The sequence below is a fragment of the Pisolithus orientalis genome (genome assembly GCF_024613125.1).
Source record: "Pisolithus orientalis strain OTSU chromosome Unknown F5J12scaffold_23, whole genome shotgun sequence".
In the NCBI taxonomy this organism is placed as follows: Eukaryota; Fungi; Basidiomycota; class Agaricomycetes; order Boletales; family Pisolithaceae; genus Pisolithus; species Pisolithus orientalis.
The window spans coordinates 169869-182453 of NW_026260804.1; the positions used below are offsets into that span (position 1 = coordinate 169869).

Genomic DNA, 12585 nt, shown 5'->3' on the forward strand with positions numbered 1-12585 from the left:
CCACTTGCTATATTACATAACTTCCCCTGGGTAAGCTAAACTCGATATCCGATTACCGCTGTTGGACGGGACTGCGACTGCTCTCGACGACGAACGTCAGTGTACAATGCCAGACGGAGACCAATGGAGTGCACGAATTGCGAGTTGAGACAACGTCAGTTTTATTGTGAGAATTGCTTGAGGAATCAGTGCGTCTCTGTCGGTTCACTGCCATCTGATATTATTCCCCTGACAGCGAGGTCAGCCTTCGTGATTTTCGACGACAAACCCAACATTTCGCCAAAGATCGGGATGAACAGGTCTCTCGTGCAACGCGGGCATTGCGAAGTGTCGAAGGGGCCCGTGTGTCGCGAGCAGTATTTGCAGCTGCCCAGCGTAGGGCGGAGGAGCTTGCAGAAGCTTTGGGACAGCTCAGGCGGGAGAACGAAGCCAGTGAGTAGCCTATAGCCTTGCATTTCTCCTTCCTGGAGATATTCTATTCTTAACCTGCTACACGTCTTTGTTTTGGTATTTTATTTATTTCATTTGCCAGAACGCGATCGCGTGCGGCTTATGCGCGAGAGTGTTGCTGCCCGACGCCGTACGCTCTCAGCAGCACGGCTCTTATCTACGCCACCACTCGACGGCGCACTAACGCGGGAGACACAAGCATTGCACGTACTGTCCAATGCTCTTGCGCGTGCGCGAGGTGGCCTCGTACAGGAGTTGGTTGAGGTGTTCAGCGTAGTTGAAGTTGGGGGCAGGCCAGCTTTAGGAGGTCGCGCGGGCACACGCGGAGAGTGGACCGTTGGTGGACTTGTCTTGCCAGTACCGGGCGACATTCAACGTTGGTTTTACCATCGCTGCCGTTTTCGTATCCTTCATACTGACGTCGCACATATATGTAGGCTATCCGTCCGACCACATCAATGCGGTTTTGACGTATACGATACATTTCGTGGGCTTACTAGCCTTTTACTTAGGTGTGAAACTACCTTTTGAAATAACGTGGAGTGGTGGTCGTTTCGGCGTCGGCCAGCCGTGGATCGGGGCCGGCAGGGGTGGCGAGTCAGGTAGTTGGGCGAAGTCAGTGACATTTCACTTGCTCTCGTGATGTACTGATTTGGACACGAGCAGATGGTCAACGAAACATCCTTTGCACCTGTCAGCCCCAGGGTCAACGAGGCCCTCGTCGCCGAGTTCGCCTACCGTACAACCCTCTACGCACTACCCTTCCACTTCAGCCAGCGCGTCCTCCGTGATGTCTGTGTCAACCACACCCGTTTCTGCAAGCGGATCTCAGCCTCAGTCCTCTTTCACTACAGCGTTCGCAATGCTGCTATACAATGTGTGTTACCTCGCTCATACCCAAGGCGTCGAAATTCCCCTTTCGCAGGCGGGAGACGCACTGTCTAATTTATGGGCGGTGTGCTGTAGTGGAGAACTGGGCCGGTGTGTATCCTTCATCGTTGTGTCTCGTGTTTACTGATTTCGTCACGTTTCAAACAGCCGCTCGCACGCAACCACACCACTCCTCTCACCACCAACGCCATCCTCATTCCCCCTTGACTTCGCTCAGCTTTTGCAAGCAACGACCGCTGTACCTACACGAGGACGGCGCCGACGTCCCATGCCAGGTAATTCGCCCGTCGACACAAGCTCGTATTCACCTGGGACGCCCACTGATGACCGTGACTGGGGTGTTCTTCCTTCACGACATCATAAACGGATTGTTGAGGAAGAGGGGTGGGAAGTTGTCGATGATGAAGCAGAAACAGAGTTCGGTTGACGAAGAAAACGAGTGGTGTCATTAGAGCAGGGGCCGCGTCGGAGTTCCTGCGTATTGTCTGCATTGAAAAGTTACTAGAATATCTGGCGTACGATCTTCTTGTAGCGTATACCTACTTGTATGTAGTATCTAATATTTTCAACGGATCACGCTGCCCTCATCATACTACGCTTGTCATTTTGGGACTTCGACGCTTGCCGAAGTACTGCATACTCTTGGCATAATAGTCCCAACTTGGTCCCATCATACTCCAGCCGGCCTTTAGGCTTTTCTTCGAGCCACTTGTAGTTGGCGCGGACAATGAGCTCGGAGGGCATCCAAATAACCATCCCCGGTGAGATTGCATATCCTGACCGCTGTACTGCATCTAAGACTTCCACAGACCTCGACGAGGAGGACTTGTCGTCAACACCAATTCCGTTTGGACGAGCCGGGGCGTTTGGTTTCGGCGGCTCATCTAACTCTGGTCCAGAGCTCGCCCACAGTCCTCACACCGACGACGACTGACAAAGGTTTCTTTGGCACGCACAATCGTGGTGACTCTCTCGCCTCCAACGACTCATTTCTTGATCACATACCGCGTAAGCCTTTTGCTCATGTACCACAACCGTCTATTGCAGCGTCCACCATTTCTGGAACTACCACTATAAGTTCGACGACTGGTGCCGCTGCAAGCACCTCCGCGTCTCCGTTCAGCAAAAAGCCGTCCTTTGCATCAATCCGAAATGCATTCAAGTCCAGTTCGAAAAACAATGCTGACGTGCCTCCTTTGCCGAGCATCGACGGCCAGGTTTACCCAATTCTGAAGAATCCTTTCAACAGGTCAACGTCATCGCTGGCCCATTCAATTACTTCCACTTCGAAGCATAACACGACGAGCCCTCCACACGTGCATCCTCGACCGCCAACGCCTGCGGGCGAGTCTCGGTATCCCCGATCGCTGTCCCGCGCCCGTGGACACTCGAAAGCGCGTTCGCATCACTCTCAATCAGGTTCTATATTTCATAACTCAGACAATGGTAGTGACCATGGCCATTCATCCGGTCATCATCCACCTAATCACGCCTTTACTTTTGGCCATCCACCTGCATCACCACCACCAGTTCCTCGTGTCCCTGATGGACTCCTAGCTACTCGTGGCGATAGTCCAGCAATGTCGGATGATGATTTCTCTGTGGGTATCAGCGGAGGGAAAAGTCCATCGGATTATGCGCTTCATGCTGTGTTCATACGCTTTGCAACACTTGCAGAGGCAAAAATTGATGCTTTTCTACATGAAAGTCTGGTAAGTGTTTCTGTTGCCCGAAGCTTACCGTTGAGCAGCAAATCGTGTTTGATTAATTATGTCATTCTGACAGAATACCGATCCTGCTCTCACTGATTACTTTGCACCGTCCCTCGACCCTCAGTTTGACGATTTATTGCGGTCGTTGGCTAAAATCGCACAACGGCATGCCAAAAATGTAGTGGAGGCTATTACGCGATGGCGTCGTGGAATTGGTGACTTGTCAGGTGCTAGCGGTGCAAGTTCTACGCGGTCGCGAACGGCGGAGCACCGATCCCTTGCTGTTATCTACATTATGTGCAGAGCACTGATCTCGGTCCTTTCTTCCTTGCCTCCTCAAGCTCTGGGCGATACGCTTGGTTACTCCCTAGAAGAGACTATTTTCGACCAGTTCAAGAGTCCTGCAGCAACTTCAAATACCAACTACCGATCATGTACTGAACTTTATGCTGTCGTCTTGGGGTGTCTTGCTAGGATCAGGTTGGATTTTTTTCTTCATGGTGTTCTCTGCTTCTTACCTGTGACAGATTTGTGAGTGTGACTGATCGTTTCCTTAATGAACTCGCGCCAGTCGCCGGTGGTCAGGTCGCGAAAGACTCGGATACCAAGTTTGAGAATTTGGTTAAAGGCTTACGCCACGTGCAGCTCAAGGTGGGCCCATTTTATAAAACTAGTTTTTCTGCCTTTGATAATCTATATACTTTCCACTCCATAAAATCGAAGGTTTGGCCACCTGAAGCTTTCGAAGAAGGCGCAGAATTCATGGAGTCGCTGGCGAAGTCATTCGAAAATGCACATGGACTCCGTTTTAAAATCGCTTTCGCAGAAACGATCGTACGGTTACTCCATCCCATTGGCAAGGTGTGCAAGGTCGCTCTTGATAGTGTCCTTGACAGCTTATTACATCATGGAGTAGACTGCACAAGCGGAAGTCAATCATCCGCTATGGGGAAAAGCCATCGAAAGGATCTATCCTCGTGCTCGAGAAATGATGGGAAAGCCGCGGTATTGGCAAGCGGCGTACCCGCTCGCGGTGACAACCCTATGTGTTGCCCCACATCAATTCTTTCTCAAAACATGGACAGCTTGTTTTGAGTATGGAATTGGAAAACTCAAGGTATGTGTCGACCGTGCCACACGAGGCTTTTCGCTAATTTTCCTCGTTTAGGATAAACCAAGTCGTATACCGATAATGAATGGCGTAGTGCGCTTGATCTGGACTTATCTCTTTCGATGTCAAGAGTCCGCCTCGACGAGTACAGCTAAACTCGATACGCTGCTCAAACAACTATTCCCTCAAGGACGGGCACTAGTTTATCCCAATGAAGAACACCTGGAACCATTCATCTGCGTCATACATTTTGTACTCTCCAAGTACTTCGACTTTGGTCGTGATTTCTGCATGGATCTTTTGCAGGAATCCTCCGGCGTTTTGGTCCCTGAGAGAGTTGCGGTTGCGGTGCAAGCGACTTTGCTTACCCTTCACGCCGTGGAGCGCGAAGATCCGACGCCGACATGGCCGTCAAGCTCCGATTTTTCCGCTGTGCCATCTTGGGATGATTATCCGTCGTCCTCGGACACATTACCATCGGCCTTGCTGTCCAAACCTGGCGTTCAGGACTTCTGCGAACGGTTTGGTGCGGCCATCTCTGCTATTGCACAGTCTTGCTTCAAGGCTGTTGGCCGCATGTCCGTCTTTGATGAGCAGTGGGCTCTTTCCCGTTTATCTTCAACCGGTGGCGGTACTTCCTTTGAAGAATCGCATAACGTAGTCATACGACGACATCCAGAGGGAGCAGTTGCATACCCGAGTCAGCTGGTCTCTCAGATGAGCATTCTCCAGTCCTGCTTCCAATCTTGGCCACGTTGTCTTCATACGCCGTCGCTTTCCCTTCCAGATGCTGTTGATATGCTGGTACGGGGTGTGATACACGTAGAGCCTCGGGTTGGTGAGGCGGCTGGTGCTGCCCTGCGACGATTGATGAAGGATGCACGTCACGGTCTTACCGTGTTGAAGTGTTTCACGACCTTATTGTTTGACCCTAGGAGTCTCGAACGCGAGGTGGCTGGTATCCGGATGGTACTCGAGAGCACAAGGTTATTGAACCTTTGGACAAGCATAGTCGACAACTGGATCTCGGGGTTGACTCACGGAAAGAAGCTGGACGCTGTAGGAAACGATTTACAGACAATTGCAACGCAAGCACGAGATATCGCAGCTGGCGCCCTTTTCCTGCTGTCATACGAACTATCATCTATTCGGTGTATTGGTGTTAAGCTAGTGCGGTCGCTGCAGTCCTTGTTCGCTACTCTCGCATTATCAGATCCAAGTCTGGTATCGACACAGTTTTCAACCCTGTTTCAGCACAACGTCCACAACAATTTGCAAGGCTTTGATGAACTTCTGGATCGCGCTGAATTCGATCGTTTGCAGCAGTGGAAGAAGTCAGGCAAACCAGACGTTCTCTTACGCATCGCGGATAGCAACAATGACAAAGACCGCAGAATCTGGCGACACATATATCCATCCTTCATGCATTCCTCTCAGTCGCTTGCACCTCACCTGGTTTCCGATTGCAGAGCTATCGTCGAAGCTGCCGTATCTCGCTATCACTCTACTATGTTACATCTTGCCGGGATATCTGGCTTCAGCAATCCGTTCACAATCCTCTCGGGCGTCCGAAAAAGACGGTTACAAGCTTATCAAAGAGAACATGCAGCTGATCGATCAGTGGCACGTTTGGATTAAAATTCTCTCATCCACGGTCACAGTATCTGAGGGTCGCCTTGCCATGGTGCATGCAGGCAGGGAACATTCGCGGGTCCCATCAGACGTTGGCTTTGAGCGAGAGAGAACATCCACTTCTCGGAATCTATTCAGGCACCTGACTCCGTTCTTGGACTCTGATTACGCTCCATTCAGAGACTGCTGCTGTTTTGAGTATCAGTTCTTTCCCACCTGAGGCGTACTCACAGCTCCTCGAAGATCTTAACTCATTCGCGCGTCAGTTCTACGACGAGATCAGGCCGAAAAATGGCTCATCAGGTTGGACCGGTCGCTCTCGTCGTCAATCGAGACTGCACTCTGCGGTTGCGCGTATCTACTACCTCACCGCACCGCATTTGCAACACCCAAACTTGACGGCCAAGCAGGACGCGCTCTCCCATGCTCTGAAATTCGTCAGAAATACTCAAGCATTTCTCGTGGTACCCGAAAATCGAGAAAACTATGCCCACCAGCGCTTGCGACGCTATTTTTGTGGATTAGTTGAACGCCTCTTTGATGCTTTGGCAGGTCTGCCGGATTCAGATCGTTTCACCCCTCCCAACATCCACATCACGCTTTATCGGCTAGTAGAGGGGTGGTGTCAGTATGGTCCCCAGAGCGAGTCTGTTAAACAAAGGTTTATTCTTATGCAAAGAGCCGCAGTAGCTGCAAACAATGACCCACAAATGGAAGTCGCTGAACGGTTCCAGAACGAGACCAAACTCCTGTCCAATGCAACGATTGGTGCGCTAGCAGCGCTTTGTGTGAGCTGTTCCGTGGTTGTGCCGTGTCGTTATACTCAAGTTCTGCAGCAAAAAGCTTGCCTTCCCCAAGATGCCATGGAATCTACGTCTCCGACTGAGCGACCTCCGCAAGACCTCAGAACTCCCGACCCGGGACAACTAGTCGAACGCCTCCACGCCGTCTTTGAAACTGATCACATACATCTAAGAGCGAGCGCGAGGTTGGTTTCCTTATGGATAACCGCAACCTTCTCATGTTCTTGCACAGGAAAGCACTGAAGTCTCTACTTACCTTACCGCAGCTAAGCTCGACCTTCTTGAGTGACGTCATGCGCCGCAGCTTCTGTGATCCGACCACTTCCTCTTTGACCGCTACTACATTTTTCGAAGTTGTCGCGGATGTAGTTTGCGATACTCCGGACCATCCCTTCACCTTTCCTCAAATTGTCACTCTAGGAATGGCAAACCTCTGCCATAACGATATTTCGATCAGACGGCGTGCTTTCGATATCCTCGTTGCCACTCATGAACGTGCCTCGGGTGTCATAGCTATGGCTGAGTTTGAGACGATGATCGTCAATCCCGCGCCGAGCGTGTACTTGCAGACTCATCGGCTAATCGCCGAATGTATGGCCGGGGAGCATCCTGCCCAAGCTCATGACGTCCTTGCGGAAGTTAGCGCACTCCTTCTGCGGATACATCACGGTGGTGGCGGAAGGGTGTCTCATCTTATGCTTCAGAGCTTGGAACATTGGGTACCACATCTCCACGTGCAGGACCAGGACCCGCACTCTTTACATCTCACCACTGATGGGAGCTTCGCGGTTTACCACTTGCTCACTCTCACCAAAAGATACAGTGACGCGGAACCGGAACAAATTGGTGCAATATGGGCTAGTCTGGTAGAAGTTCCAGACCCCCGTTGTGGACGTGCTGTCGCCTCATTCCTAGTTAACGAATCTTCCAAAGTGGCCACGAGATCCTTTGTGAAATGTGCATCCGAGGTGATAGCATGTCTTTCGAGGTCGGCCGTTGGTGTCCAGATATTCGAAGAGCTGTGCAGTATCTGCGAGCCCGAGAGAATGCTGCCCACGCTTGACCACAGGCTTAGACACTTGGCGCCGGCTGAAGTCGAACTGTGGTCGGATTTAGACGTGTTATTCGCCGACGACCAGCCGAGATATTTCCTAGGATCTGCCCAGTATGCAATGCTGTTCATTGGTTCGACGGCGCTGGAGCGGCTATGGACCTATGGCAATGAGATATCCGCCATCCTCTTGGCTGTCCTTTCCCATATCGACCACCGAGTGCCAATGCTGCGCGCTGCGGCTCGGCGTATGCTGTTCCAGCTAACGAGGTCTTGCATCCCATGGTACCCGCCTGCCACAGATAAGGTTGGAGCTCCCAACCGAACAGCACTACTTTCCGTTGTTTCCGCCATGGAGGGTAGGGGAGACTCCCTATTCTGGACTGATGAAGATCCGATAGACGTTGTCAACACTCGCATGGAATACGTTGTGGACCAGATACTTTCTGTCATCGGACTCTTCGTACCAGACTTGGCATCCCAGCTAGGCAAGGTTGCCATCGAATACTTGGACCATTGTGTAATCCGCAGCATTGCCATGCGGTGCCTTCAGGTCTATCGGTGTTTGAAGCTCCCTCTTACCCAGGCTGTTCTTGGGCATATCCTAGTTCGTTTCACTACCATGGCCGGAGATCAAGATTCGGAACTTCATCCGGTCAATGCAGAGATCATAACAGCGATTACCGCTTCGGTTGTTGCGGGAAACTATGAGCCTGCACTCCTTCCTAAAATTTTCTGGACCGCTGCAGCATGCCTCATGACTGTGGTGGAACGGGAGTTTGTAGAAGCAGTCAAGCTCCTAATAGCCGTTCTCTCTCGGCTTGACCTGGAAGATGCAGATGTCGTTGGGTCGCTCCTGTTCCAGCAACCTGAATCGTGGAATGCTTCAAGCGGCCTACAAACCTATTTGTTGGGTGGCATGCGCTCGGCAGTGACAATGCAAGACACATTTACTGCTTTGCTACAACTAACACGTGTATCAGACTCGCGACTCGTGGAGCCTTCAGAGCGTCGCTTGTGTGAGCTCTTCACTCTATCCTTACCCTGGTGCCTGCGAGCCATGGTGAGCGACAATCGTGATGCAGCACTCGACGAGTTCTGCACGTGTATAGCCAGACTAGCAGAGCAGGAAGGTCGAGACTCCATCGCTCGTGTAATGACATCACTTGTGAAGAATCGTTTTCGGACCAAGGATGACTTTCTTCGGCAGTCCGCGGCTACCCTTCGTGAGCACTACGCAGCACATTGGACTAATGTCTCAACGCTACTTCTTGGCCTGGTCCTCAACAAAGAGAACTGGGTGCGCGTTCACACCATGCAGGTGTTGAAGGTGTTCTTCGAACAACGCGATCTGCGGAACGCGTCACACTGCCTCACTACGGAACACCTGATGCCGTTGCTTAGACTTGTTGAAGGGGACCTAGCAGCGCAGGCACTGGATGTCCTTGAAGAACCCAATAAAGTACATGGCGGGCCAAATGCGAGACAGGTCCTACGTATGAGCATGCACGGAGCTCTCAATCACGGGACCGTTGACGAGGGCGAGATATTTGGGGTCCCCGAGGAGTCCGGGTGGTCCATTCCGCATGTCGACACGAGACGTACCGAATACCGACACAACCTGTATGCGGTCGCCCAAACGTGCATTGGTTCTTGGCGCCCGTCTCTCATTCGGTTGGAATCCCGGGGAAATATTGTTTCGTTTACGGACGGATTAGATGAGGACTTGGGCGTGCTAGTCCAGGATTTGCACGATTTGAGCGAGTTCTTCCAGAATAATAGATCTCAGCAACAGGTTCTCCTTCCAAGCCAGCAACTCGAGGAGCGGGTCGCATCCATCATTGCACGTTCCACTGGGGATTCTGACGATGCGCCCCACACGCCGTTCGCAGACGCGTTCCAGATTGGCAATCTACACTACTTTTCCGACGATTCTGCCGATGATAGTGGGTCTGAGTCAGAATTGGACGCATTTGTATTCGATTCCCCTGCTTACCATCGTGAAGGACCAAATGGTACCCACCTTGGCTAGTCATACCATTAGTACCCATATGGACCGGCATTGGCATAAGTACAGCGCATATATTCTGGAATGTACGAGTACAACTAATAAAGAATCCAAACTGAAATGCCTAGTCAACACCTCTCGAATACTCGGTACAAGTCAGGCAGATTGGCCACTTGAACAACATCGTTGTCCAGTAAAGACCTGGGTGCGATGAAGAACCTCCGTAGTGCATGGAACAATATATGTTCCGTTTGCCATGCAGCGGATTTCTCTTGTCCAGCACCATCACCAGACCAAACGCCAGATGCGGGCGAGTAGAAATAGGCTAGTTCGCGCATGAAAGACTCAAAACATTCTCGTTCCGACTTCCAATCAACCTAAGAATATGAGAAGAAAGAATGCAAACTGAAACAGAATGTCCCTAACCTGTGGACCTAGTCGCATGAGAAAAGTTGGTAACTTGTTAAGGTCTGGAGTGTACTCCTTAAGCAAATGCGGCAGAGTCAGGACATCTCCCGACTCAGAGATGTCCAGTGCGAAATATTCACTGAGCATCTCACGCCGGTCGACCAGGGTTCGCGCAATACGCTGAAAATTCTAGTGACACAAACGTGCTCACCACATATAACATGGCACTTACGTCCACTATCTCAGACTTCTGTAAGCCACTCCGTTCTGTGCCACTTTCGATATTGACGGCAAGCTCGACGAGTGTGCGCAAAGGCGGGTGTGGGTCAAGGCGTAACCGCCTATAGTTACCAAACTGCATTAGTGCTAGTTGGTAAAACATTTCTTCTCTACGGATACGTCGTTGATTCATCAGTTTGTTAGCAGCAAAGAGTGAGTGTAGGTACATACGCCACGGTAGCATGATTGATAAGGTACAGTTTCGTCGAATGTTGAATAAGTGATAGACAACGAATATTGTCGACAATCCCGACGAATACATGATTCCTGATAATCTCAGTGAGATCTAAGAAGTGGCTCTTAGCTATGAAACTATGCATTAATCACACAACTAACCATGGTGGACATTCTTGACAACGGATTGCCTGAGTTCCGCTATTGAGGTCAGGCTACATTGGGACTCCTTAATGTCCCTTAGTCGTACTGCTCTCCCGGACGAGTCGTCCGAACGCGACGGATCGTTCACAGGAAGCATGGACTCCAGGGTACGATCTTGGAGTGACGTCCGCACTTTGTGCTGAGAAAGAGTCTTTTGCACTAGAAGAAGTGAGTCGACTGTCGTCAGAATAGCTTTCAAGCCTACCAAGGGGTGCGCTTTTTGTAGGTCCATCATCGTTTTCGTTGCTGTCTTCACTTTCACTTTCATTTCCATCTTCCCTCGCTTTCTTCTTGCCTTTCAACGATGCCGAATTTGTTGATACTGCCGGGGAGGAGGGTCTTAAGTCTGAGTAAGTACCCCGAAAACATGTTGGCTTAGAGAGATACCTGGTATTCGAACACCCTTGATTGACTCTGGCCCACCACATTCTGCTGTATGGCGTCCGATATCCGCTCTACAATAGCCTCCTCATTTAAAAACAAGACTTCCCGTTTGGTTGGGTGTACATTAACGTCGACAGAACGGGGATCCATTTCAATGCTGGATGAAATAAGTAGAGACCCACCACAGCGCTGTGAGTCAGTTTACCTCAAGTACACAAAAGGGAACGTGCCCTTGGGCAAAAATCCGCTGTACACACTCTCTATTGCCCTTCTGAGAGGAGATGATTCCACCAGGACGGTCTATAGTAGAGCCATGAGAGATCGCCTCTGGTGAGTAGGTATCAAGTAGCTAACGAACGCACGGTTGATGAAAAGGAGAAACACCATCTTCTTAGCTTGGAAATTTGCATTTGTGCAGTAGGCTTCAGCGGACCATCTTTCAGGGTCATCAATACCATCTTTGGACTGCTCGGAAGTAACATCAACGCGTAGCAACTCCTTCGCGATTGCATGACCATACAGCGATCGGATTGCTTGAAGGATGTCCGAGGCTGGGGAAGTCGATATTTCCGGGCTTGGAGATCCGGCCTGTGGACATGGTCAAGGTCGGAAATACACTGTAATTTCCGCGATAATATACCTTCTTGCAGAGGAAAGAAATGGCTGGGTTATGCACCGCGTATTTCGTCACGACATCCAGAACCCTTGCATATTCTTCCGAAGGACTTCGAAGAGCAGACAATCGAATTGGGGTATTATAAAACATATCTTCGATCTGTGTGCGTCGTCGTTCGTTATTCACCATCGTCCGGATGTACAACACACGGTGATTATTGTCCCATCAACTCCCGCACAAGGCTTGGGATCCGGTGTCTGACCTGGTTTTGAAGGAACAAGTACACCGTCCAAATAACACGCTCTTTCAAGAAGATGAGAAACCAAATGTTTTCATATTCTAAGTGAGTGTCACATACTTCCATGCATGAGCTTCGGACCTCGTCTTGGTTACCACAGAGAGACGTGCGACGTGAGATATAGAGGCCAGGGCTTCGCCACGAAAGCCGTAGGTCGTAATTCGAGATAGATCAGAGAACGACGATATCTTGGACGTCGTGAACCGCTCGGCAAGGATCGGTAGATCGGATCTCTACAAAAACCAGAAGTCGTACGGTGCGCACGACTTGGAAACAACCTACACGTATACCGCAGCCATTATCTTGGATTTGAAGGAGTTTCATGCCACCATCCTTGACAGTGATTTTTATTGACGTTGCTCGTGCGTCCAGGCAGTTCTCTAGCAGTTCTTTCAATGCAGACGCAGGTCGGTGAATGATCTTTGCTTGTGAGCATTATTTAAATGGTCCGTCACAACTATGATTATTACCTCTCCTGCGGCTATGCGGTTTATTAATGACTGGTGCAGTCGATGTATTGGTAGAGGGCTTTGCGGAGATGACGCGGACTTTTCCTGGCTCATT

At 50.5% G+C, this 12585-nt stretch overlaps 3 protein-coding genes across 3 annotated transcripts; 2 read left to right on the forward strand and 1 right to left on the reverse strand.

Moving 5' to 3' along the window:
• Nucleotides 1-29: 29 nt before the first annotated feature.
• F5J12DRAFT_921824 (UV radiation resistance protein and autophagy-related subunit 14-domain-containing protein) lies at nt 30-1878 on the forward strand. The gene is made up of 6 exons (XM_051749299.1): nt 30-188; nt 245-432; nt 533-826; nt 888-1065; nt 1117-1431; nt 1489-1878. Exons 1-6 carry the CDS (start codon nt 124-126, stop codon nt 1766-1768), a joined length of 1320 nt encoding a protein of 439 aa, XP_051598255.1. The 5' UTR covers nt 30-123; the 3' UTR covers nt 1769-1878.
• On the forward strand, nt 1879-9716 carry F5J12DRAFT_843006 (cell morphogenesis N-terminal-domain-containing protein). Its single transcript, XM_051746186.1, has 13 exons — nt 1879-1935; nt 1959-2102; nt 2151-2252; nt 2281-3053; nt 3127-3533; nt 3581-3704; nt 3777-3914; nt 3970-4170; nt 4222-5730; nt 5753-5987; nt 6040-6584; nt 6633-6784; nt 6832-9716. Exons 2-13 carry the CDS (start codon nt 2069-2071, stop codon nt 9680-9682), a joined length of 7071 nt encoding a protein of 2356 aa, XP_051598256.1. The 5' UTR covers nt 1879-1935; nt 1959-2068; the 3' UTR covers nt 9683-9716.
• A 70-nt stretch (nt 9717-9786) lies between these two features.
• On the reverse strand, nt 9787-12584 carry F5J12DRAFT_894452 (histidine kinase-like ATPase; the record flags this gene model as incomplete). Its single annotated transcript, XM_051747742.1, has 14 exons — nt 9787-10035; nt 10085-10246; nt 10299-10455; nt 10517-10631; nt 10682-10882; nt 10929-11062; nt 11124-11264; nt 11322-11407; nt 11462-11695; nt 11748-11882; nt 11933-12026; nt 12082-12254; nt 12304-12441; nt 12492-12584. The coding sequence occupies 14 exons, from the start codon at nt 12582-12584 to the stop codon at nt 9787-9789; spliced, it is 2112 nt and encodes a 703-aa protein (XP_051598257.1).
• Nucleotide 12585: the final 1 nt, after the last annotated feature.

What these genes read in the sequence shown, in the direction of transcription:
- F5J12DRAFT_843006 (XM_051746186.1), top strand. Translation starts at nt 2,069, where the DNA reads ATGAGCTCGGAGGGCATCCAAATAACCATCCCCG. An exon ending in TACGCCACGTGCAGCTCAAG is followed by an intron (nt 3,705 to 3,776) that starts GTGGGCCCATTT and finishes ATAAAATCGAAG; the next exon opens with GTTTGGCCACCTGAAGCTTT. An exon ending in TACTCCATCCCATTGGCAAG is followed by an intron (nt 3,915 to 3,969) that starts GTGTGCAAGGTC and finishes ATCATGGAGTAG; the next exon opens with ACTGCACAAGCGGAAGTCAA.
- F5J12DRAFT_921824 (XM_051749299.1), top strand. Translation starts at nt 124, where the DNA reads ATGGAGTGCACGAATTGCGAGTTGAGACAACGTCAGTTTTATTGTGAG. An exon ending in CAGGCGGGAGAACGAAGCCA is followed by an intron (nt 433 to 532) that starts GTGAGTAGCCTA and finishes TTCATTTGCCAG; the next exon opens with AACGCGATCGCGTGCGGCTT. An exon ending in GAGTCAGGTAGTTGGGCGAA is followed by an intron (nt 1,066 to 1,116) that starts GTCAGTGACATT and finishes GGACACGAGCAG; the next exon opens with ATGGTCAACGAAACATCCTT.